The sequence below is a fragment of the Podarcis cretensis genome (genome assembly GCF_951804945.1).
Source record: "Podarcis cretensis genome assembly, chromosome: 14".
NCBI lineage: Eukaryota > Metazoa > Chordata > Lepidosauria > Squamata > Lacertidae > Podarcis > Podarcis cretensis.
In genome coordinates, this window is record NC_137183.1 from 25406487 (window position 1) to 25433791 (window position 27305).

The 27305-nt window shown below is 42.8% G+C and overlaps 1 protein-coding gene and 1 long non-coding RNA gene across 3 annotated transcripts in view; both read right to left on the reverse strand.

Moving 5' to 3' along the window:
• LOC307203549 overlaps nucleotides 1-27305 on the reverse strand; it is a 309517-nt gene that overhangs the window by 58906 nt on the left and 223306 nt on the right. The window lies entirely within an intron of this gene.
• Nucleotides 1-27305, reverse strand: part of MCTP2 (multiple C2 and transmembrane domain containing 2) — a 116143-nt gene that overhangs the window by 58906 nt on the left and 29932 nt on the right. For both annotated transcript variants that reach the window (XM_079954235.1, XM_079954236.1), the window contains exons 5-12: nucleotides 25274-25416; nucleotides 22056-22132; nucleotides 20404-20515; nucleotides 18933-18968; nucleotides 10602-10766; nucleotides 9460-9590; nucleotides 2840-3026; nucleotides 1137-1230 (exon numbers count right to left, since the gene is read on the reverse strand). In XM_079954235.1, the coding sequence (XP_079810361.1) occupies nucleotides 1137-1230; nucleotides 2840-3026; nucleotides 9460-9590; nucleotides 10602-10766; nucleotides 18933-18968; nucleotides 20404-20515; nucleotides 22056-22132; nucleotides 25274-25416 (945 nt within the window). The remainder of the gene's footprint in view (nucleotides 1-1136; nucleotides 1231-2839; nucleotides 3027-9459; nucleotides 9591-10601; nucleotides 10767-18932; nucleotides 18969-20403; nucleotides 20516-22055; nucleotides 22133-25273; nucleotides 25417-27305) is intronic.

Consider the following 27305-nt stretch of genomic DNA (forward strand, 5'->3'; position numbering starts at 1 on the left):
CTGACCCTGTACTCCACCGGGAGCCAGTGCAGCTGGTAAAGCACTGGATGAATGTGATCCCATGGCAAGGACCCTGTAAGGAGCCTCGCCGCAGCATTCTGCACCCGCTGGAGTTTCTGGATTAGCTTCAAGGGCAGCCCCGTGTACAGCGAGTTACAATAATCAAATTAGAGATTTGAAAAATGTTAAGCAGTTTAGAAAAGTTTGAAGTACAGCATGATCACATCTTACAAGGGGGTTCGGTTCCAAGAGTTCTGCATATGCATGAAAATCACATGTACCCAAACCTTGGTGCAACCCAATGGCTAGCAGGTGAGGGGAAGAGAGAGAGAATCCTTAGTAGTTCCACAGCCAATGCACCAAGCAAACCTTGAGAGCCAGTGTGGTGTAGTGGTTAAGAGCAGTATACTCGTAATCTGGTGAACCGGGTTCACGTCCCCGCTCCTCCACATGCAGCTGCTGGGTGACCTTGGGCTAGTCACACTTCTCCGGAGTCTCTCAGACTCACTCACCACACAGAGTGTTTGTTGAGGGGGAGGAAGGGAAAGGAGATTGTTAGCCGCGTTGAGACTCCTTAGGGTAGTAATAAAGCGGGATATCAAATCCAAACTCTTCTTCTTCTTGCCCAGCAAGCAAGGTGGAGAGCTTAAAATCTATTTCCATGCTAGCATAGGTGCCAACTCCCTGGGGCCCTTGGTGCCAGAACTCCTACAAAATTCCCCATGAAGGAGCCAGGCACCCACAAATTTTGGTGCCAGTGCCATGCATAATGCATGGCATCGACAGCCTCAGGTACCCACAGTCATGGGGCCAAGCTGGCACTCCTGCATGCCAGGTAACCCCCAAAGGAACCCAGAGCAAAAAGAGATTTTTGGATTTAACTTGCATGATTTCAGCCAGCCTGCCTTCAACCATGTATCTTTGAAATCACACAAGTTAAACACATGTAAGATGTGATCATGCTGTATAAATAAATATGAAAGACTCATACACTTTTAAAAAATGCCACTATCATATATGTATTCTCTTTGGTATTTTCTATTTTTCATAAGATAAAAAAGGGGTCAGCACTGGGAACTTCTACTATAACATGTTGGGGGATATAATCTAAAGTCTAGATCAGCAATATTTCATACCAGAAAAATCAGCAGCCAACAGATCAGCAGCTTTTAATACTTTGACTTGCAAAAATCCAATATCCTTTATGTTATGGAAAGAGTTCCTTATGCACTGCAACGAAAACATTGTCAGAAGAAGTTAAAATATTTTTAAACATTTATTTTATTTACACATTTGTATTATGCCTTTCTTAAAGAACAAATTCTATGCAAGGCCAAATAGTGATTTAGACAACAGCTCTGTAAGTAAACTATAAGAAATCATTTAATTATGATCTGCTCAAGGCTCTTCCTTGCCCTCCCAAATCCCCTGAACAATAAACTCATGACTAATTTATTTTCTGGTGATGACAACATTGCAGTTGAATATCTATAGCTGTTTTAAAATTGCATTCCTTCTATTTGCATAAAAATAAATGCCTGAAAAGCACAATAGCATGGAACATTTTTAAAAAGAAAGCTGCCATTTTGAACTCCTCCTTGTATTGGAAAGGAAATTTCTGGATTGTTTTGTACCCTATGTTTCGCAGAAATCTAAATGTTTCTGGCATTTTCCCCAGCACCACATACAAGTGCACAGAAAAATGCACGGCTGTCCCATGCTTGCTTGAGATGTTGAAGAATGGAATCTAAATGAATCTATAAATATGCTGTGTCCCAGGATGGCATAGGGAGTCAATCCAATTTCAAGAACCAGCTGTGTTCACTCTTACAATCCAGGATATTTTCCTGGATTGCAGCAATGCAGGGGATGGTTGGGAGTATTTCATATTTGAATGTTTCCCCTAGTTGGATGTTATGTACTGAAGTTCTCACCCTGGGCCAGCAGAGGGATACTGTAGATAGTTATGCAAATAAGGGATCGAAAGTGACGTTCAGTGATTGGATAGTTTTAGAAAATTGTTACAGTTACGTTGTACTGGAGCTCTATATAAGCAGACTGACTGAACCCTTCAGTTCAGTTCTGTTCTGGCCTGTGAATAAACAAGAGCTGTTTGAAGAATCGCTGTGTCGTCTGATATGTTCACCCACAACTTAACATTGGAAGAAAAAAAAGGAAAGGAAAACTCCCTGCATATAGAAAGCAAGCGTGTCAATGAGAAGCCTATGCTTTCTACATTTCTGTCCCTCTTTTCCCCACAAGGAGGATGTTTTTAAATCTAGTGACCTACCCTACTTAAGTGGCACAGGCTGCTCCTGTTCAGTGCTCTAGTGTGACAATGAGCGTCATGTGGCGCTTCAGATATTGTCAGACTGCAACTCCCATTATTATCCCATACCATTGGCCCTGCTGGCTTCGGCTGATGGGAACTGGAGTCGAATAACATTTGGATGGGAAAGTTTCCCCATTCTCATTCTGTAATTAACTAAACTTGATCTGATAGCCAATTGTCACATCAGAAGTGCAAAACAGAGCTGAAACAAATTTGGGGAAGATGGAGAAAAATCTGTCTGTCTCTCTCTCCTGCTCTGTAATAGTAAAGGAAATTACTGTTTTGAGAACTATCAAATGCAAACCACCCATATGGCTTGGGGCTAACTGTACAGACAATTGATTAAATCACACCAGCCATAATATTTAGTGTGAGATATATTTCATTCCCCCATTAACAGACATGTGATTAGGATCTGGGCTTTGACGTCATTTTCTGGTACAATTCCCTTCTACACACACACACTCCTGATTTTCCTTAAGCAGAAGGGGAGGCCTTCGAACTCACATAGCGCTGGAAAAGTTGTTTCCTCTCACTGGGGTCTCCCAGAGGGCAAACGCACAAATCAGAGATAGAAACTCCTGAGCAGGGAATGACAGAGATCACCATCAACAGGGACCCAGGCTGTTTCTCCAAGGGCAATTCCAAATGGTTGGCCTGTTTTCCAGGGAGCGCACTAACATCAACTTTACACCTAAAAACAATAGAATCAAAAGGGGTTGGAATTAATGTGCAATAGCCGTTTCAGAAAACATGCAAACCGTCTTACTAGTGCTGTGCTGAAATCTGTCCTCCAATTTCACACACACAAGTTTCCTTCATCTGCAGAAGAGTTTACATACCAGTAAACATTTCTCCAGCCTCCCCAGTGGCCCATGCTTCCTGATCTGGGAAGCACTATGGGAGGAGATATCTCACAATAGCACTACCCTAAGCTGTACATCTGAAGCACAAGCACCCAGGGAGACTGCAGGATGAAGATCATTGGTGAGACGATTTGCAGAATGAAAGAACAGACACTCTCAAACACCCCATGGACACTGCATTCAATGTTAGGGTGACTGGTCTAAACATAATATTGGGAGGGCTGAATGGATACTCTGCTGGAAAGTTAATTTCAATTCTGAACGCACCCCATCAAAGGAGGATTGTTGAGAGCAATAAGACCTTGACAAGTCAGTAGGTAAGATTCATTCGTTTGGCAGTTCTTCAATCCTTGTTGGCAGATTTATTCAAGCTCCTTCATCAGCCTTCTGCTGGCTGCCATCTTGGATCTGCCCCACAATGCATGGGCCAGGCTCCTTGGCAACCACAAAAGGAAGGCGAATTGGAGAGGGAAACCCTGCACTCCACATGTGAGAATTTCACCAACATTTTCTCTCCCCTTTGATAATTCCTGAATGCAATTTCTTTCTTGTAAATTGATGTTGGGGAAATCGCAGGATAAAACATCAGCACAGTACTATAGATTACTACACACAACATCCATTATACACTTCTTGCAATGTGCACAGTTGTCTTTAAAGTGAGTTAGATAAAAAAAAAAAAAGCTCAGATAGTTGGGGGTTCCAGAGAAAGGTCTCCAACACCTTCTTCATCACACACACAAACAACTTTTAAAGATTTATTTATGTTAGGGTAATATTCCAATCAACATATGCATGTTCCCAAAGACCTGTTGGAATTATGTATATTAAGCAGAAAATATGCCCAGTTCCCTCTTTATGGGCAGATGATGTGCACATTCCTCGTGAGGCCAGACAATATCAACCACTCAACTTACATTACCCCTAATGTATATGGGTCTTACACTTTTTTTGAAAAAAGAGGAGGGCAACAAAAACATTTAAGTATTTTCCAAGAATTGGGAAGGGTGGGACTTGCATACTTGCAGCTGTGAAAAATCCTGGAGTGAAAGCATTAAAATACATTTTACTCAGAAATACATGGGGCAAACCTTTCAAGAAGCTCTGTAGATGAAAGTTATTATGGAAGACGTTAAGCAAACATTTGCATTTTCCAACTGAAAGGGACTCAAAGAGGAAGAGTTTTGCTGTCATGGGTTGCAGTGGGACTGAGTTTCCAAACACAGGCAGAGATGGGAAGATTTTGGAATAGCCTTTCGGTGCTTAAGGCCTGTCGACAGGTTTTCATTTAAACAAAAACTTGTTTAGGTGTTTTCTTAATGGCCATTTAAAAAAAATCCTCAGAGGTTCCCCTCCAGTTGGGTTCCTTCTAGGTAAATTGGGCACACATTACTCCAGTTTGATCCCTTTCCAGCTGTAGAAGCTCAGTGGTTGCCAGACATCTGTCTAAATTGCAGAGACTTGCTACTTCTAAATAGCCAGTTTTGGAGAGGAAGGGTGGGCACACAAAACCTCTGCCTCCTTCCCCCCAAAACATTCAAGCTAACATCATTCCAGGTGGGAAAGACAGTGGCGTACAGTGGGGGCTAAGCAATCCACTAGCAAGTCATTCAAAGTATTTGCTTTCGTTAAGTGTTTAAACCAAGGGAATGAAGCAACTCTGGCTGATGTCTTTGCAGAACTGGTTGCCAGTTGCTCAAGAAACTGAAAGTTTGCTCTTAAAAGGCTGCACTTGAGCATACTTGGGGAAGGTGCATAGTTCAGTGGTAGAACATCTGCTTAGCATGAGTTTGAATTTGATATCCCGCTTTATCACTACCCGAAGGAGTCTCAAAGCGGCTAACATTCTCCTTTCCCTTCCTCCCCCACAACAAACACTCTGTGAGGTGAGTGGAGCTGAGAGACTTCAGAGAAGTGTGACTGGTAGGACTGGGAGCAAACCCTGTCTGAAACCTTGGAGAGCCCTAGCCAGCTGGAGAAGACTTTACTGAGCTAGGTGGTCTGACTTGGGCTGCTCCCTCTGTTTTGTTTCGTCAGCGGAGACATGAAACCAAGTCTTCTTGTGTAACTAAATACTTCTCTCAATCACAAACAACAGGTGTGGAGAACTTGTAGACCTTCGGATGCTGATAGACCCCAACTTCCACCAGGTTGAACCAGCATACACAATAGCCAGGGATGATGGGCATTAGAATGGATGGTCAGAGATTCCCCAGCCCTGGAGAACCCCTGCAGGCTTATCAGTAATGGCTGGCAAACCTCCCAGGAAGCCAATTATCTCATCAATACACTTCCTCCCCCATGAATGCTTGCCAAGGTGAGAGTGACACACCTCCCTCTTTGTTAGAACTGCATATTATGCAGATTGCCTCTTAATTCTGTAAGTCATCTTGCCCCTGCAACTGTCAATTTCAGTTCCTCTCCATTTCTCATTTTCCCAATCCTAAATGCAGTTTTTCACATCTTCACATCAGTTTGCAATTTTTTAAAAAAGTCCTCATGAAAAATTCATCTGCATTTTAGTGCAAATTTCTCCTAACATGCAGATTTTTTTTCTATGAAATTTTGCTCAATATGCACATTTGCAAAGCCGTTTCCTCTAATGTAATGCATTTTTGTACCTTTTAAAAAACTGATATATCTATTTTTATACACACTTTACCCCGGTATCTGCATTTTTGTACACATGAGTTTGCTGGAGAACATCATTTTAAAATTCAGATAAATGCAAATAAAATGAAAGATCTTGGTTTCAAAAAGTACAAATTGGGGAGCCTTTTCTTTAAATGCAAACTGCTTCGGATTTCTCCGACATCCCAACCCCTGATCTGCATGGCTGACATGCCACTAGAGGAGGTCTGAGGAGACGTAACATAGGGGACAACAACTCATACAGTAAACAGTTGTAGACATTACAACAGAGTTACGAGTCCCTCGCCTTGGGGGAGACCATTTTGGAACCATCACTGCTGGGTTCTTTGCATTCCATCTGATGCTCACACGGTGGCAGGGGGAGATGCGAACGGATTGTAGCATTGCACTGAGATAAACTGCTGTGTAAACAATTAGACACACAAGCAATTAAACAGCTGGATTGCCACATTAAAACTCAATATGCGTTCGCATTTCTTAACTCAGTCTTTTCATACCGCTGGATCGCATAAAGTTTAATCACTTATTTTTTAAGCGTGCAAATGTGTTTCGCGTGGGATCTGCTGTCCCGGTGCAGGTGGGAACTCTGTTGGCAATTCCTTAGCAAAACTGTACAATCAAGTCTGGGCTGTGGTCTGAGTGATCCCAGATGGTTTGAATAGTTAGTGGCTGTACAAAAATCTTTCAGCCTTGGAGGAAAGCAGCATTTAACCCTGCTTTACCTGATGGTTTCAATCAGCAGGAATATATCAGATGCCACCAAACTTGAGATTTCATCTCTCTCTCTCTTGTTTGTTTAAACTTTCACTTAAACTATTTAGTTGTTGTTGTTGATGATGATGATGATGATGATTATTATTATTATTATTATTATTACTATTACATTTATACTTATTAATACCCTGCCTTTTTCCCAGACAGGGACTCAAGGCAGCTTACAGATAAAATAGAAACAGCTAAAAGCATAGAAAAAACAATCATTTCAAAGTAATTAAACACTGATATTTTTTAAAATGAGAGAAAGGGAGGGGGGAGAGTAAGATATTAAAACATACAGATAATTAGAGTTTTTATTTTAACTTGACTTTACATAAATTTATTTCATACCATTGTCTTGCTGATGCCTAGAATCTTATAAATGCTTTTTAAAAAACATTTATGCTCATTTCATTATTGATTTGATTTCACTTATGAGTCCCATAAAATATCTCCAAGTGACTGCACAGCAAACACATGGCCTAAAAACACAACTCCATATGTAAAAACAATTCCATATATGCAAACAATTACAAATATAAAAACAATTTGAAGTACAGATGCAAACTGGGATAATGGACGCCTGACCATTAGGTCCAGTCGTGACTGACTCTAGGGTTGCGGCGCTCATTTCGCTTTACTGGCCGAGGGAGCCAGCGTACAGCTTCCGGGTCATGTGGCCAGCATGACTAAGCCACTTCTGGTGAACCAGAGCAGCACACGGAAACACCGTTTACCTTCCCGCCAGAGCGATACCTATTTATCTACTTGCACTTTGGCGTGCTTTCGAACTGCTAGGTTGGCAGGAGCAGGGACCGAGCAACAGGAGCTCACCCTGTCGTGGGGATTTGAACCGCCGACCTTCTGATCGGCAAGTCCTAGGCTCTGTGGTTTAACCCACAGCGCCACCTGCGGCACTCGCAAACTGGGATAAACACCTCCAATTAAAAGGTTTGTTGGAAGAGGAAGGTATTCAGCAGTCGTCAGTCTAATATTCAAGGAAAGGGAATTCCAAAGGGCAGGTTCTACACTCCTGAAGCTCTGATTCCTATATTGTATGGAATAGACCTCCTGATACGTTGGTATCTGCAGACGGCCTTGCCATCAAAGTGCAGTGATCAGTTGGGTATATAGGGGGTGAGACTATCTTTCAGGTATCCTGGTCCCAAGCTATATAGCCTTTGTAGACCTGCACCAACAGCTTGAACTCAGATAAGTAGCTCATTAGCAGCCAGTGCAATATTTCCAGTGGCAGTTTAACATGACGGTCATAGTTCACCTGTGCATTTCGAGCTAGTAGGTCCGGCTACCCTAGTCCAAAAGCAGCCATAGCTATCTTACCAGCTGACAGGCACTCCTAAACACTGAGGTCACCTTGGCCTCTAGTGATAGAGATGTATCCAGGAGAATCCCCACATACTATAGACCAGGGACTCAGTTACAATAGCCCAAAGAACCACATTTTGAATGTGTTATAAACATGCAACACCAGATGGCGCTGGAGAGTAAAAAAATATTCTATGCAATTTTCCATAGTGTGTTTTTTTTTAACTTTTGTTATAACAATTTAATTTCTGACTTATTTATAGCATTTTCCCCCTGTGTGTAGATCCACCCCAGCTCTTTTGGTATTTAGGAAATAGCTTATTATACATAGATTGTTGACTGCCACGAGTTGCCCACGGATATGCATGTGCCGGGATATACACTTTTAAAACAGAAGGTGTGGGATGTTCTAAATAGGTTATGCGGCATGGGTCACATTCACACCATACATTTAAAGTACTATGATACCACTTTAAACAGTCAACTCCCAAATAATCCTGGGAGTTGTAGTTAAGGGTATGGAGAGTTGTTAGGAGGCCCCTGTACAATTCTCAGAGTGGCTTCACCATCAATTCCTCTTCCACAACCTGGCACCTCCAGCTGTTTTTGACCGCACCCAACACAGCAGTCATTGCGTCCCATGCAAATGCAAGTGGTACAGTTCACAGAATCACATTCTAGAGTGACAAAGAAGCAGACAAAGAGAGAATGGGGCTATGCAGAAGCAGACTTTATTCCCCATGGCTGGGCTCACTACATATATATGCCTCTAAATAAGAGTAATCCCTTGCAGACTGCATGGTTGCAGACCAGTAGTAAAGCATCTGTTTCACAAGCAAAAGGTCCCAGGTTCAATCCCTGATATCTTCAGGTAGGGATAGGGTTCAAATCCTTACTCAGCCATGAAGCTCACTGGGTGACCTTGGGCCAGTCACCGCCTCTCAGCCTAACCTACCTCACAGGGATGTTGTGGGGGGTTAAATGAGAAAGGGGGGAACCACATATGCCACCTTGAGCTTCTTGGAGGAAAAGGTGGGATAAAAACACAACAAATAAATAGACCAACTAAGTTAGTTCTAGGTATGAGCTTTCGTGTGCATGCACACTTCTTCAGATACACTGAAACAGAAGTCACCAGACCCTTCTATATAGTGACAGGCTCATCACAGCTATCTGCCTATCACCCATTCCCACCACCCTTCTGAGTAATACCCCTCCCCACCTTCTCACTATATAGAAGGGTCTGGTGTATCTGAAGAAGTGTGCATGCACACGAAAGCTCATACCTAGAACTAACTTAGTTGGTCTTTAAGGTGCTACTGGAAGGAATTTTTTATTTTGTTTTGACTATGGCAGACCAACACGGCTACCTATCTGTAACTGGAACAAATAAATAAATACACTGAGAGCGAGTGAACGAGTGAGCAAGAGAGATTATTCCACATTTTGTTCCCCACATCAACTTCATTCATATTCAAGGCTTTCACAAAACACATATTTAAAGAGAGAGATGGAAAAAAAACTTACATTCCCAAAACTTCTTCGTGCTTTTTGTTATCCTTTCCCCAGATCTCAATCTCCAACACATCCTTCCTGTCAGAGAAGTAGTGAAAATCAAATTGTTCCCTCCACTGTGGATTTGCACTCTTACAAAGTGTCTAGAAAACATGCAGTTACAAGGTTTATTTTTCTTTCAAAAGGTTGCTGCTTTCATTAAAACAAACAAATAAATAAAATTCAATCTGCCAAAACAAAAGGGGGAGAGGGGGAAAGAACACAAATACAATCTAAAACAATCAATATTTAGGGCATAAAACACTGGAGCAGGAAAAGGACTTAAATCTTTGACACACAAATTGAACAGGTGTGCAAATGTAAAACACGCCGAGAGGTAGCCATATTGAAGCAGGTACGATCAACTGTTGTGTGGCTCCTGAAGGAAAAGGGCCATAACTCAATGGTAGAGCATCGGCTTAGCATGCAGACTTTACCCTACTACACATATTTGTAAAGGTAAAGGTAAAGGACACCTGGACAGTAAAGTCCAGTCAAAGGCGACTATAGGGCTGTGGCGCTCATCTCGCTTTCAGGCCGAGGGAGCCGGCGTTTGTCCACAGACAGCTTTCCGGGTCATGTGGCCAGCATGACTAAACCGCTTACACATCATGTGACTAGAGAACTCCACTGCAAAAGTGCAAATTTTGAAGGAAGGCTTTGGTGTTTCAGTTCACCTATCGTCTTGCAAAGTGCAAAACAGGTGGATTTGTCATTAAATGCCAACTGAGTCAGACTTCTCCCCCCACCTTCCTAGCCTGAGGACGTGTTATTTTGTGTTTAATCTTGATAATGGGGTGGCAAGGGTTAAATGCCCAGTCCGCTCTAAAGAAGCTGGCAGCACCCACAATACGAACACAGACACTGAGCTGCATTTCAGTTAAAAAAAAAATTACAGTTGAACATCCATGATTAGCTATCCAGAAAATGCTTCATTTGGCCCTTTCATAGTTAGCTTCCTTTGCTGTGTGCTTACATTTCAGAATCAAGGTGTGCTAAATATCTAGTGGAATGAGGTTATTGGAGAAGCCACACACACAAAACGACCGCCACCAGCACCAGACGCTTAAGAGAAACAAACATCAGTGATTAGCCTTTTCCATTAGCATGCTTACCTTGCTCTTGTATTTTTGCTCTCCCATTTTCAACAAAACAAATATCTGTGCCATGCCCCCTGCAGGGATGTGCTTCCCTTCTATTAAGGCAATGGTCACCGTCCCATTCCACAGCTGGCTCTTCCGCCAGGAATCTGTCAGCCTGAAGGATCGAATGACACTTGCCTGAAAAAAGGTGAGACGAGCACAATTCCATAAATTCCCCATGTATACATTGGGCATACATTGTTTTCTAAAAAATAAGTATACATATGCAAACATATATCCAGTGCTTTTTTTCTGGGGGTACGCATTCCCCTAAACATTTTGTGAATCTAATGGGAGAAGAAACTAAATTTTTAAAAATTTTCGTTTCTTCTCTAGCACGGTGAATCATCAGTTCCGTTGCTACCCCCGATGGCGGCTTCCTTTCCTTTCCCAGTGTTTCCTGAGTCTCAGGAGGAAACAAGAGTACCCCTAAACATTGTTTTTAGGGGGGGGGGAGCACTGCATATATCTATATCTACACACACACACACACAGGTTCAGTAGAAGGGCTAGATGAATTAAGTAATTTTAGTTTAGACCAGGCTAAAGATCTAAGGGACGCAGGTGGCGCTGTGGGTTAAAGCCTCAGTGCCTAGGACTTGCCGATTGAAAGGTCGGCGGTTTGAATCCCTGCGGCGGGGTGCGCTCCCGCTGCTCGGTCCCAGCGCCTGCCAACCTAGCAGTTCGAAAGCACCTCCGGGTGCAAGTAGATAAATAGGGACCGCTTACCGGCGGGAAGGTAAACGGCGTTTCCGTGTGCAGCTCTGGCTCTGGCCAGAGCAGTTTCGTCACGCTGGCCACGTGACCCGGAAGTGTCTCCGGACAGCGCTGGCCCCTGGCCTCTTAAGTGAGATGGGCGCACAACCCCAGAGTCTGTCAAGACTGGCCCGTACGGGCAGGGGTACCTTTACCTTTAAAGATCTAAGAGATTTTGCAGTGCCTGTTCTACATTAGAGCACTTCAAGTGTTTTAATTTCTGTGGTGATTAAGCAAGTTTCTTGATCATGCATTATTTTCCCCCTTATTGCCTCACCAATGCAGTGCCCTCTCTGGATGGCCTTCACTGTGTCCCACTGCATGGGAACGCTAGTGTCTAGAAAATCAGTCTCCTTGAAATATTGTTCTAGTGATTTAAATAGGCACTCCTTGGACACTGCATCGGAGAGCAAACTCGGATCAAAGTACAAATGTTCTGCTCTAGGAGAGAAGGCATACAGAGGTAAATGTAAGTCACTTTGAGTTGCCTTTGGCAAGAAAAAGCGACTAATAAATTTGTTGTTGTTTTGTTGATAGACACTGGGGCATGGACAGAAAGTGTTATCAAGCCAATATCTGTCAAACTATACCTTTTGGCACCAGTATTAGATTGATATGTTAAAGTGTTTTAGGCCTTTTAGAAAAGCATGAAAAATCCTGAGATGTGGGGTGTAAAGCTTGCCAAGCATCCCCAAAGTCCCAGTTTTCGAATAAGCTTGTACTGTTTCTGGAGTTCAAAGGCTTTATTCATGCAGGAACTATGTACAGAGTGAGTGCAGATCAGAGAGCGAAAGCAGCAGACATATTGTCTGGAGAGAACAACAAAGTGGCTCAGCTTTTTGAGGTGGATTTAACTGAGACACACAGAGGCTCAAGCAGAGTCATCATGTGGTTTAAAGTAACACATGCATTAACTAGAAGCTCAAGAGAAGGAAATGTATTTGCTTTTCTCCAACATAGACTACATAGCAGTGGGTCTGACTTCTCACTTGGCAAAACATTCAGCAAGTTGGTCACCACCAAATAGAATGTCCTAGCCCTAACTGCTGCCAGCCATGGTCCAGGGGCATAGACCAGGGTTGTCAAGATGATGTTCGGAGCCATTACAGAAAATCTCTTTCTCTCTCCCACTCTCTCATACACAGTCACCCCTTGATGACTGCAGGTAACATCACATGGTGACCTGCTTATCTGTGATGGCTGACTAACAGCTCCCATCAGAGACAGAACTTCTCTAATTGGCTCAAATGCAATGCCTCAGGAAATTTCCACATTAACTTGCCCAGTCATCAAGCATAGAACAAATCAAGCAATGTTTATGCATGTGTGGACCACCTCTAGATAAAACGATACCTGCGGAAAAGCTCAGAAAAGAGACTAGCCTTTTTAAACAATTGTTGCTTGACAAACCTTTATCAAAATGTCTTAATCAGGAGAATTGTGTGTGCACTCTCTCTCCCAGACACAAGCACATAGCGTGCTGAATTTTTTCTTGTAAACTAAGCATCCATGCCTTCTGCAATCCCACACACAGATCCATTTATTTCTGTACAATCATGACATTCCACTGGAAATACACATCTTGACTTTCCTTGTACCAAGCTAAGAACTCCCACTTTTTTAAAAAAAAGAGAGAGAGAGATTTCATAAATCCAGCTGCAGAGGGGTTTTTTCTTTTTCTTTTTAAGGTTTTGTCTCACAGGACAAAAAAACCAAAAGCCTGCCCGTTCCCATGGACATACTTCAAAGTCCCCACTGATCGTTTTCTCCCTAAAAGCAGCAAACTATTTGAAATCCCATTTTCTTTTGCTCTAGCCTTCCCCCCCCCCGCACCCTTCTACTCCCCCTTGTTAAAAGGAAATGGGGGAAATGTCCCCAAAGGATCAAAGGGCAAGCCTACAATCTGCCAATTGCCAAAGAAAAACAGCCCCGCTTCCGTGAAATATGCTCTAAAATAATTTTGCGGCTTGGTATGTCCTAATTCCGCTCTTCCCCGCTCCCCCCTCGCAATTGGATGTTTGTCTTGGAAAGGCTTCTTTCTAACTTGTCCATAAAAACAGGCCCACTTAGGTTCTGTGAGGCCTGCGAAAACGGAATCCGAGGCTGGCCATTAAAAGGGGCTGGGAGATTGCTTCCATATGGCAGAACAGCATGAGAGAGGAGAGGCCAAGGCCCTCCAGCAGGCTGCACTTGGCTGGGACCTCCTGCTCTATCCGTGGACACTCGTTGCGTTACAGCAGAACATCTGGATTATTGCTTGCAATGTCCCTGGGAAATATCCACATCCCATCAAAGCCCTTTATCTCTCTCCACCGTACTTTGAACATTTTAGCGCAAAGCACAGCCCTGTTTGATGTGCGAAGCTCACTGTGTTTAAAATCCAAAGTGAGGCCCCCCTCCCCTCCAAACCTAGCCTGTTTTCCCCTCACCTTTTTCTCTTCCCCTTTTTCTTTATACTTTTCTTAGGATGGGAGAGGATAGCTGAAACTCACTCCCAGAGAGGCAAAACAACACACACACACACACAGAGAGACACTAATGTTGTGTCATTTCTTGAAGTAATTTCCTTGTCAGTGAAATCCAGACTCAGAGAACAGGGGAGTGTGAGGGAAAAGAGGGAAGAAGGGGTTTCATTTAAAAAATAAAAAATTTGACCTCTGATTTGGAGATCATATTGGAGGAACACTGGAGTTCTTCGAGTGCAATTTCATTTTCAACTTGCTCTCCCTCCTGAACACACTCACACAACATATAAAGTCATATTTGTGCATACTTGCATTTAGGCTGTGTACAGAACATGAATCTAAAGCATATTTAAATGACATTTTGCCTCCTAAGAATTCTGGGAACTGTAGCTTACTCTTCACAGAGCTATAATTCCCAAGAAGTCAGCAGCCACCAGTTCTAAATAGCTGCTCTCAAGTCTATGGGAGCTCACAACAAAAAGTTGCAAACAGGGCTAGTAAACAAGGGTGTTTGAGAGAGACTGAGCAGGAGAGTTTAAGGTTGAGGCCCAGAGTGCTGTGTTTCCACATATGTAGGATCAAGAGACAGGCACAGCAAGGCAGCAGGAGCAGCGGTGAACAACGCCTATGCCTTGTTCATTTACCTGCTTGATGCATGAAGCTACACCTGCAGCAAGTGTAAGGTGGATGCCCTGCTGAAAGAGAAGGTACAGCAGCCAGACTAATCTTACAAGTCTGGTGGATCAGGGGAATGCTGTGGATGTAACGTATCCAGATTTTAGTATGGCTTTTTGACAAAGTCCCCCATGATTTTCTTGCAGTAAGGCTGGTAAAATGTGGGCTGGTCAATGTTACTGTTAAGTGCATTTGTAGCTGGTTGACTGACCCAACTCAAAGACTGCCTACTAATAGTTCCTTGTCATCCCTCAAAAAAAAATGACAAGTGGGGTGTCATGGAGTTCTGTTCTAGACCTGGAGGTGCTGAATATCTTTATAAATGATTTGGATTACGGAATTGAGGGGATGCTAATAGACTTTGCAGATGACACCAAACTGGGAGGGGTAGCTAACACCTCAGAAGGTTGAATCAGGCTTCAACATAACCTTAACAAAATGAATTTCAGTAGGGACAAATGTAAAGTTCTGCACTTAGACAGATACACAGTTATGGGATGTGGGGATACCTGACTTCATAGCAGTACATGTGAAAAGGATCTTAGTAAATCACAAGCTTGACATGTCAATAGTGTGATGCAGCAGCAAAAAAAAAAAAACTAATGCTATTCTAGGATGCATCAACAGAAGTATAATGTCCAGATCGAGGGATGTCATAGTATTGCTCTAGTCTACCTTGGTCAGACCCCACCTGGAATACTGTGTCTAGTTCTGGGAACCACAGTTTAAGGGTACAGTATTGACAAGCTGGAATGGGTGCAGAGAACACCGACCCAAATTATAATGCGTCGGAAACCTAGTCTGATTAGGAACAGTTCAGAGAGTTGGGTGTGTTTAGCTTGGATAAAAAAATATGGAGAGGTGAGATGATAGCTATCTTCAGATATCTAAAGGGCTGTCACATGGATGATGGAGCAAGCTTGCTTTCTCCTGTTCCAGAGGGGAGCACCCAAACCAGGGGATTCAAATTACAATAAAGGAGATTCCACCTAAACAGTAGGAAGAACCTTCTGACACTAAGAGCTGTACAACAGTGAAACTGACTCCCTCGGAAGGTGGTGGACTCTCCTGAACTGGAGATGTTTCAGCAGAGGTTGAGTGGCCATCTGCTAGGGGTTCTTTAGCTGTGATCCTGCATTGCATGGGATAGATGACACTTCTGTGATATTGTTTATAATGAGAACATAGGAAGCTGCCTTATAGCAAGTCAAATCCTTGGTCCATCTAGCTCAGCATTGTCTACCATGATTTACAACAGATCTCTAGGCAAGGACACACTCCCTGTCCTACCTGGAGATGTTGAGAGTTGAAGCTGCGACCTTCTGCACGCAAATGTCCTACCACTAAACTACAGAACTGATGTTTTAACCACTACAGGACACCCCTTTCAGCCGCATCGTGCAAGAGAGTTTCAAAAACGAAAGCATCATCTATAAATGAGACAGCATGTCCTTAAAAGGGACAGAATAACGTAATTCACAGAATAAACGATTCACGGAATAAAATAAGAATGCAAAAGTCTAATGGATGAGGCCAGCGGCCCCATCTAGTTGAGCATCCTGTTCTCACAAGGGCCAACCACATGCTTACAGGGAACCCTTAAGCAGGACCTGTGTCAAACAACACTCCTGCCTTGCTGTGGTTTCCAGCAACTAGTATTCAGAAGCATTACTGCTTCTGATCTTGGAAACAGAACATAGGCATCATGGCTACCAGCCACTGATAATCTTATCCCCCATGATTTTGTCTAATCCAGGGGTCAGCAAACCTTTCCAGCAGGGGGCCAGTCCACTGTCCCTCAGACTTTGTGGGGGGTCGGACAATATTTTTTGGGGGGGAAGAAAAACAAAGAATGAATTCCTATGTCCCACAAATAACCCAGAGATGCTTTTTAAATAAAAGCACACATTCTACTCATGTAAAAACATGCTGATTTCCAAACCATCCATGGGCCAGATTTAGAAGGCGATTGGGTCCGGCCCCCGGGCCTTAGTTTGCCTACCCATAGTCTAATCCTTTTTTAAAAGCCATCAAAGATGCTGGCCAGTTCCATAGTTTCAGTATGCACCGTGTAAACAAGTACTTTCTCTTTCCAGTCCTAAATCTTCCAACTTTCAGCTTCACTGGTCATCGCCAAGTTCTTGTGTTACGATAAAGTGAGGGAGGAGGAAAAAAAATATCTCCGCTGTCTCCATACCATACGTAATTTTAAATACTTCTATCATGTCACCTCATTCAGAAATGAAGAAAATAATATTGAGTTCTTCCTCTTTCTAATACATTGTCAGATGTCAGAAGTGTTGCAGCGGCGGAGGTGGTGTGGGGGTGGGGGGAATACACCAGTGTCAAGTATATGGATCCATTAGAGTGCTTGGGTTTGTTTTTTTATTTCCTTCTGGTCTCTTAATCCAGTCCATCCTCATTTCTTCTGCCCCATCAGGCTCCTCCTGACCATACTTCCATAACCTCCCGTGCCTCCCTGAGATACCCAAATTCCCCCAGCACACAATTTTCCTTTTGTAGCCTTTATGTTCCACCATGTGCGTGCACACACACATAAAAAAAAATGAAAAAGAAGAAGAAAAATGGGAGTGGGAGGTGGGAAAGAGCCAGTAATGTTTCCACAAGCTGGCATTTCCTAACTAAAGAAAGTTATTGATGTACAAAGCCAGTTTTTTTTAGTGTGGCAAGAAAATCAATAAACCAGGAAATATGGCTTTGTCAAGTGTTGCCCAGGTAGTCTTTCTGGGAAATCCTTTACTGCCTCTCAGACAGTTGCAGGAGCTGTTGTTTTGTCTAAAGAGCTCGCTCCAGATCCCAAACTCTGCCTTCTGTATGAAGTACTGACATTCTTCCACCCTCTAGTGACAGCAACAGAAAAAGGCAAAAGGTTTGGAGTTCCCCTCTGCTGCTTTCTCTCCTCTTGTTTCTTTTTGCAAAATAATAATTTTGCCTCTGCTACACTCACTTGGTTCACCCTCTTTGGAAACTGTTAAATTTCATTTGTGTGCAATGGCAGGAGGGGGAGAAAGATCTTGAGACTTTTCCCAGAACCTTGCAAACTAAGCAATCTATCAAAAGTTTTGTCTCAGTTATTATTTTTTTTAAAAAAAAGAAATATAGAAATAACACATGAAAAGTTACCACCAAAAAAACCCGAGAGATGGAGGGTTTTTTTTTAACTAGATGGACTGTGAAGACCAGAACTTAGAAGTCTCGATTCTTTTTGAGGGATCTCCAAGGCCAATGAAATAAAGCAAAACTGAATGGCGGTTGAAGAGAGCAGCGCACTACCTTATAGGGCTGTTGCAGAGATCAAATATAGGGTTGAGATGCCAACCCTGAACTCCTTTGAGAAAGGTTGGGGAAAATCCTCAATGATACATTGGGCAATAGACATGGGAATGATTGTGGAATACGGACATAAAATCCACAGCATGCTATGGTTTAAGAGAAAACTACCATATTTTTCGCTCTATAACACGCACCCGACCATAACACGCACATAGTTTTTAGAGGAGGAAATTCCGTAGGCATGCCACCCGTAGGCATTCCCTCCATAACACGCACAGACATTTCCCTTTACTTTCTGGGAGGAAAAAAGTGAGTGTTATGGTGCAAAAAATACGGTATATGAAAATGTTTTATCAATGGTATCTAACACTGAGAAAATAGGCAAAAATGTATAAATCAAAAAGTGTTGGAAATGCAAAGAGAAAGAAGGTACTTTTTATCATATGTGGTGGTCTTGTAGCAGGGTTAAAGCTTACTGGGAAATTATATATAATGAATTGTAAAAGATGTTTAAAATAACATTTGTAAAAAAACAAAAACAAAAGAAGCTTTTCAGAAATGGTGAAACTTACTGGAAAAATAAGAAATCAAGATAACAAACTTTTTATAAAAGAATGGAAATGGTTTATTGAATATTTACAAACTAACTGTAAACAAATAAGAACATTGGCAGGATTATTGCAATAACCTGAAGTTTTATAAGGGTAAATATTTAAAGTACATGAATAAATGAGTACGTTAATTTAGAATATGCAGGAAATATAAAAAAATAAATTTAAGGAATTGCAGGAAGAAGGGGAAGGAAGTCGAGTTTCGAAATGTTTAAATGATTGGGAAACTATTAAATGTATATAACTGAAAATCAAAAAATTTTAAAAAATGGGAAAGGATGGGGAAACACTTTGGGAAGAATATAATCTGGATTCTGAGGAATAAATGAATGGCCAAATTTTGTTAATAATGGAGAAAAGAGGAACACGTGCTTTCCACTCATCCACCTCTCCAGTTATTCCACCAGTGCGCTAGTGTTACCCAAATCAGTAACTTTGGGAAGACAGGAGAACAAGACTGCAAGTTCCAGATGCACATTGAGGGGAGTTGGCAGGAAACTTACCTTGGGGGTAGAACGCTTTCTTCGGTTCGTCCATCTCTGTTTGTCACGTCCCCAAACAGAGCATCCATGGGGCAGAGGAGGAGGGAAGCAGAAAGGGGCAAAAAGGTGGAGATAGTTAGCAACTAAGCGTAGCCTTTGAGAAGAGCTCATACAGTGGTACCTCTGGTTACGAACGCTTCAGGTTATGAGCTCCGCTAACCCAGAAGTAGCTGCTTCTGGTTGCAAACTTTGCCACAGGATGCAAACGGAAATTGTGTGTCAGAGGCGCGTGCGCAGCGGCAGACCCCATTAGCGAAAGCACGCCTCAGTATAAGAACGGTTTCAGCTTAAGAACGGACCTCCAGAATGAATTAAGTTTGTAACCAGTGGTACCACTGTATCTCCTGAAGATTCTTAAGTTCTACAAATGCTTTCAGAAAGGCCCAGCATGGATAGAACATTTTAAATGTTTGTAACCTCCTTTTCAACCAAATGTCTCAAAGGAGGCCTAGAAAGACGTACTAAAAACAGTACAATTTTTTAAGCTACTATGTTGTATTATTACATACAATGAAAATGTAATGATGCCATCATGCTGCAGTCTGCTTGGCCACAGACATGTGGCATTGAAAACTGGACTCTCAGAACCGCTGTGCCATTGCGGGATGGGCAGTTGGGTGGGCAGCTCAGGCAAGCAGCCCAGGTGAGCTGTGGAGGTTTGGCATGGTCTAAGAGAGGGAGGAAGTGAGAGGGAGGAAGTGAGAGGTGGACCATAAAGAAGGCTGATTGCCAAAGAATTGATGCTTTTGAATTATGGTGCTGGAGGAGACTCTTGAGAGTCCCATGGACTGCAAGAAGATCAAACCTCTCCATTCTTAAGGAAATCAGCAATGAGTGCTCACTGGAAGGACAGATCCTGAAGCTGAGACTCCAATACTTTGGCCACCTCATGAGAAGAGAAGACTCCCTGGAAAAGACCCTGATGTTGGGAAAGATGGTGGGCACAAAGAGAAGGGGACGATAGAGGACGAGATGGCTGGACAGTGTTCTTGAAGCTACCAGCATGAGTTTGACCAAACTGCAGGAGGCAGTGGAAGACAGGAGTGTCTGGCATGCTCTGGTCCATGGGGTCATGAAGAGTCGGACACGACTAAACGACTAAACAACAACAACAAGAGAGGGAGGGGTGGCTTTGTTGAGCTCTAGGGGGGTGGGGGATGCTATGGCAAGGAGTAAAGGGAGAAGCAGGTAGTTAAGTTGCCGTTTCCAAAGAAGCAGTCAGGGATAGTGTCTGGAACCATCATTTGCATGAAAATCATGTGCTCTGCCACTGCACTCTGGCACTGCACAGAGTGGGGCCCCACTGAATGCAGTGCACCTGTCCTACCTGCCTCCATGCCCTGCCAGGGACACTTGACCATCTTCCCACCTGTCCTGATGCCAGTTATTTTTTCTGGAGAAGGATAAGAGAGCCATCTCTTGAACCACTTACATTTCTTTTAACATCTCCTTGTTTCACAGCAAGCCTCACGTCCAACAATATCACACCCATGTCATCCTCTAAGCTGTTTGGATCTTCCAGTTTTAGGGTCAACTCACTAGTCCTGAAAGCGGAAAAGAAGAGTTTATTTAGCCAAAGACTGCCTTTAAGATCACAGCAGACAGCCACCAACTATTATATGGTGCCACTAAGATGCTATTTCTGTTCTCCATAGCCTGTTACTATTAATGTGCATGATTTACATATTATTTAAATGAGCAGAGGTGGGGCAGTTGTGGCCTTCCAGGTCTTGCTGGACTACATCTCCCATCAATCCTGACCATTAGCTATGCTGCCTGAGGCTGATGGGAATTGGAGTCCAACAACATTTGGAGGACAACAGTTTTGCCAGCCCTGTTCTAGAGCAGTTATTATAAAGAAAAAGGCAGGTGTCTGCATGAGAGACCAAAGGGAATAGAAAGAAGAATGGACAAAGTTTTGAGGCCAAGGAGATAATAAAGAATATTATTAATAATAATAATTTATTTATACCCCACCCATCTGGCTGAGTTTCCCCAGCCACTCTGGGCGGCTCTCAACAGAATTAATGATAATAATAATAATAATAATAATAATAATAATAATAAAGCGATAAAACATCAGACATTAAAAACTTCCACAAACAAGGCTGCCTTCAGATGTCTTCTAAAAGTCAGATAGTTGTTTATTTCCTTGACATCTGGTGGGAGGGCATTCCACAGGGTGGGTGCCACTACCGAGAAGGCCCTCTGTTAGGTTCCTTGCAACCTCACTTCTCGCAGGGAGGGAACCGCCAGAAGGCCCTCAGAGCTGGACCTCAGTGTCCAGGCTGAACGATGGGGGTGGAATCACAGTGACCTAGAGTTGCACCCACACTTTGTGTACCATAGAGCTTATATGAATTTAGAGACAAACATTATTAACAAAATTCTAATTTGAATTTGCTTGCAATATTTCTTTCATAAATTTGAGAAAGGGTATTGGCACAAGTAATAAAAAATTGTACAAACCTATACAGGGTATTGAAATAAGTATATTAAATATACAGTGGAACCTTGATTCTCAAACTTCCGAATGGTTCGACTTCTGAAACGTTCAAAAACCAAGGCTTCCAATTTGCGTAGGTGCCCTGGAAACAATAGCCTACAACCGCATTGGATGTTTGGCTTCCGAAAAATGTTCAGAAACCAAAACACTTACTTCCAGGTTTTTGGCATTCAGGAGCTGAAACATTTGAATACCAAGGTGTTTGAGAACCAAAGTTCCACTGTATATGAATTTAGGTAACTAAGCACTTATCAATGTCCTAATTTATTTGTGTTTTTGTTTTTTGTTTTTGTTTGGGGGGTCATTATTATTTTTCCCAATTTCCCAATTCTTCATTTAAGACTCTTAGAGGAAACGTAATATCAAATTTCTAAATAATATCCCCTTAAAATTCAAATGCAAGCTGTAAATTTGAAGAGTTTATGCATTTCTCATGGTTTAATTTTAAAAGAAGAAGAGAGAGAAGATTCAGCAAGCTAAATTAGAATTCTGTAAGTTTTAGCATTTCGAGTCTCACAGAATGGATAACCAGCATCCCTAAGTAAATCAAATTAATGTTTAATAAGCTCTAAGCATACCTGTTCAGTTCCAGTTCACCCAGCATGACAACCGCTGAACCCATAAAGTCTGAAGAGGTTAAATCTCGATCATACACCTGATGCATATGGAAACAGGAGAAGTGGGAAAAGAAATATGTATCTGGACACCCGGAAACAATTTCTGCGTTTCAGATAAAAGAGCTATTTGTTCTCATTTAGTTCTACGTCAGGCTCTGCAATTCACGTGAAATGCAACTGTTGGTTGCATTTTTTATTGTTGTTTATTGGCCTGGTTCAAAACACTAAGCTGTGGTTTGTTTAGCTAGCATGTGGCTTGTTTGAACGCCTGAACCGAGACAAGCAGACTAACCTGGCTTGTTGTCTTGAAATGATGCAAAGCCAAGGTTTGTGGTTGATTTACAAACCATGGCTTGCTTTAAACTCGACTTTGGCAATGGTTTGAGCCCAACTATTCTGTTCAGTCATGCTTTGTTTGGCTATCCCAGTTCATGTTATGTACTGAAGTTCTCACCCTGGGCCAGCAGGGGGATACTGTAGATAGTTTTCACTCAGGTCCACATATGCAAATAAGGGATTGAAAGTGACGTTCAGTGATTGGATAGTTACAGAAAATGGTTACTGTTGCGTTCTAGTGGAGCTCTATATAAGCAGGCTGGCTGAACCCTTCAGTTCAGTTCAGTTCAGTTCTGCTCTGGCCTGTGAATAAACAAGAGGTGTTTGAAGAATCGCTGTGTCGTCTGATATGTTCACCCACAACTTAACAGTTCAGATATTCAACAGGCTATAGGCAAGATAACTGGAAAACAAACCCAGCTTTGGAGAAGCAAATTGGCCTGTGTTTGCTCATCTGAGAGATGGCTCGATGTTTGTTGAGCAAACCATGGTTTCATGTTACGTGTAAATAAAGCCACTGAGAAGTTTTCAGGTGTATTCATAGCACTTCTCCCCCCCCCCAAAAAAAGAAACAACCCCTCAATATATTTTGTTCACTTTTGTCAATAAACCAACTCAAATTTTCCCTAAAACCAATTTGTAATTATTATTTTTTTAATGCAGTTTTGGAAGTTTCAAACAAAAACTATGAACACATTTTTTCTTTGAAGAAATACTCAAAAGAAATAAGAAAACCTGACAAGCTGTTAACTTTTAAAGTTGCTAGTTTTTTGTTTGTTTTTTAAGGGATAAAGCTTGCCTTTGCCACCCTCAGACAGATGGTTCCTAACATACCGATAGTTAAAACTATTCATTGAGATTATGCCCAGAAATAGGTGTTTTTTCTATAGGCAGTGCTTGCAACTGTTGTTACGAAGGCTTGTTCTATGGATAAGAGACAGTTTTCAACAGAAAGGTAGGACTATAAGCTCCTTTGTACCAAAGTCAAGTTCCTTTAGCTGAGATTCCTGTATTGCAGGGGGTTAGGCTAGATGACCGTTGGCCCTCCCAACTCTATGATTCTATGATTCTGATCCATCTAGCTCAGCACTATCTTCACAGACTGGCAGGGGCTCTCCAGAGTTTCAGAAACAAGTATTTCCTAACCCAATGTTGAAATGCCTTTGAAATATACTTGGAGTCGAGTGTGGATTTCATGCTCTTTATTCAGCTCATAGTGGTGAGGAATAGAAGTTCCCCCAAAATGTCTGCTTTATATACATTATTTACACAATGGGCCCCACGTGATTGGCTAATTCTGTGATTCTCCTGTAGGCCAATCAGGTTGTGGATTCACTTCCACCTGGAGTTGGATTGGGTGGCTCCTGCAGACCAATCAAACTGCTGCATTCTGGATCCTATTGTTCTAGGACCAATCAGACTGCTGCATTCTGAATCCTATTGTTCTAGGACCAATCAGACTGCTGCATTTTGGATCCTATTCAACTCATGGAATGAACCCAAAGCCTTCTCTGCATGAAAATCATGAAATTGCTGACAGAAGAATACAAACCTTGCCTATTATGTACAGATTTATTTTTTTTGGGGGGGGGTGTCCTCCCATCACCACTGGTAGTTAGGCAGGCTTTTGAAATACTATAAAAATCTAGCTCCTTCCTATTAAGAGTGGCACTCCTGAGAAAGTGCTGGTCTGGTCTTGCTTTCTTTCCATCAGGAAAAGAACTACACTGAGAATTAGAACCTATCTAGATATACAGGAAATGGTCTGGGGGTTGCTAAGTAGTAAACTCTACTTATGGGTGAAGGGCTATAATAGATTAGTCTATGGCCACTCTGAGTAGAAACTCATTCTGTCTACAAATATGTTAACCCAGAGAAAAAACACAGAGGGGAATTGCAAAGTTCCAAGGCCATTCTCAAATCGAATCAACGTCAGTCGAGAACATCATCTGTTCTGCATTTTCAAGATGCCATCTGCTTGTAGACAGCACATCTCAAAGATAATTCCTCAGGTGTGAGAGGTTTCATTTGTGTATTTATTCTATCTACGAGCCACCCATAACATGTGTCTGCGGAGCGATGAACAAATGATAAATAAGACCATTTAAAACGAGAATCTCAAATGCACACTAAAATCTAGCATAGCTATAACCAGACTCTTCTCTGAGATGGGGGCTGAGATGTCAAGCCACTTTGAGAACTGTAGCTCTGTAAGGGGATTTGGAGATCACCAAATGACTCTCAGCAGCACCCTTCACAAGCCACAGATCCCAGGATTTTGGGGGGCAGGTGCCATGACTGTTCATAGTGGTATAATACTGCTTTAAACACTTGGGGCCCAAGTGAAGCTCCTAACTACCTTCCCATAAAAAGGTAAAGGTAAAGGTACCCCTGCCCGTACGGGCCAGTCTTGACAGACTCTGGGGTTGTGCACCCATCTCACTCAAGAGGCCGGGGGCCAGCGCTGTCCGGAGACACTTCCGGGTCACGTGGCCAGCGTGACAAAGCTGCATCTGGCGAGCCAGAGCCGCACACGGAAACGCCGTTTACCTTCCCACTGGTAAGCGGTTCCTATTTATCTACTTGCACCCGGAGGTGCTTTCGAACTGCTAGGTTGGCAGGCAACTGCATACCCTCCAACATTTCTCTGATGATAACAGGGACATTCAAAGACAACCTCATATACAATGCACCAATCCAGAGAGGATGGTTGCCAGAGCATGGATCATCAAAGAAAAGTTATCAGCATGCAGATAGGGTTGTCATACCTGAGGCTCTAGCTTAATGTGGTCAAAAGCCAGCCTTCCCCAGGCCATTTTAAACAAAATTCAGTGGCCGCTTACCTTCACGCAGAGTCTCTGGTCAAGGGCCTGTATTGGAATTATGACAGTTTCATTCCAAACAGGGTTCAGGTTCTTATAGATGACTTTGCTTTTGAAAAGCGTTTTCCCATTCAGCTGAAACTTCACATAAGGGTCACTCGTACCTGAACAAGGAAAGAACGAAAATTCAGTTGATCTAGAAAACATTATCCCAGCTATCAGGTTATTCCCAAACGGTGTATCTTGACACTCTACAATGAGAAGAGGATTAAGTTAATTAAGGGACCTCTCCAGATGTCCTTTTTATCGTACATTCGTGGTGATTTGTGATTGTGATGGTATCAGTGCTGTTAGACATGGAACAGGCGTTGTTACTCGTTCCGTATTTGTAAGAAATCAAACTTTTAATGTGGCGCCACCCACACTTCAGAACTCCCTGCCAATTGGCATCAGGGAAACTCCTTTGCTGTTTTCTTTTCAGCACCTGCTAAAAACTTTTTCCCTGTTCCTGCCAACCTAGCAGTTCGAAAGCATGTCAAAGTACAAGTAGATAAATAGGTACCGCTCGGGCAGGAAGGTAAACGGCATTTCCGTGCGCTGCTCTGGTTCGCCAGAAGTGGCTTTGTCATACTGGCCACATGACCCAGAAGCTGTGTGCAGACAAACACCGGCTCCCTCGGCCAGTAAAGCAAGATGAGCGCCACAACCCCAGAGTCATCTGTGACTGGACCTTTACCTTACCCAGAAATCTAGAAAGCTGACAATGTGTTTTGATCTGGCGTTCAGCTTATTGCTGGTTTTTATTATTTTTTGAGGTTTTGATTTCTTGTTTTTAACTGGGCTTTTTTTTCTGCTGAAAATTTCATTGTTTTATTCTTTCCATGAAACACGTTGAGGTTTGTTTTGCTTTTACAATCAAGATATATAAATATATTGTAAGGAATAATTAATACATAACGCACAACCAATTTCAGCACTGTTTATTTAACAAAATTTATGTGCCACTTGACTGTAAGAAAACCTCTGATTGGTTTCCAAGTTTATAAATGGATTGATTTCTTGCAAGTGCGGAATGAGTATTGTGTTCCACCTGTAACATTGCCACCTCCTCAGATCGAAGCAGTTGAGCGGCTGAATATGGGACAAGGCAATTCTGCTCTCAATATTGAGGGTGCCTGCAACAGTTTTTGGGGGACATACTGCTTTGCTTCCAGTCGTATGTTTTCACACATTTCTGCCCTGTCCATTCCCACCTCAGTCAGAGAAAGAGAGAGACAGAGAGATGCCATGTTCTATTCATGTCTGTAATGGTTCTAGGGGTTGCTCGTGCGTAAATCGGTGCTACGCTTGGCTGAGTTACCTGGGTGAACCCTTTCTGTCCGGACAGCCACTCACCCGAGGCTGTCTCAATCGCTGGCAGAATCCGTCAGTGGGTGTTTCTTGAACTTCTTCCAGCAAAGAAGCTCTTTGACGCCTAGTCTCTGCCTACTCTCCCTGCACGGAAACCTTCTGCGCAGGGAGGGTGTGGGCAGCGGAGGACCCGTGCTCTCCCCGTTGGTCTCTGGCGAGGAGTCATGGAGCCACCTCGCCGATTCCCCCATCTGCCCCCCTTCTCCACTAGTGTTACGCTGATTTCCTTCCCCAGAAGATGGGCTGCTTCTCTCCCTCCCAGTACGCTCTCCGGAATCCCTCTGGAGCCCTCCGGAATCCCTCTGGAGCCCTCCCTCTCCCTCTGGCTCCGATGGCAGTTCCCTGCCAACGTCATATATTTAAAGCACTATGATTCCACTTTAAACAGCCATGGCTCCTCCTAAGGAATTCTGGGAGCTGTAGTTAAGGGTGCTAACAGTTGTTAGGAGACCCCTATTCCCCTTACAGAGCTACAATTCCCAGAGTTCCCTCTCAAGATAAGCAGCCCTGGGAATTGCAGCTCAGTGAGGGGAATAGGGGCCTCCTAACAACACTAAGCACCCTTAACAAACTACAGCTCCCAGAATTCTTTGGGGGGAAACCAAAGCATCATCATAGTGCTTTAAATATGTGGTGTGAATGC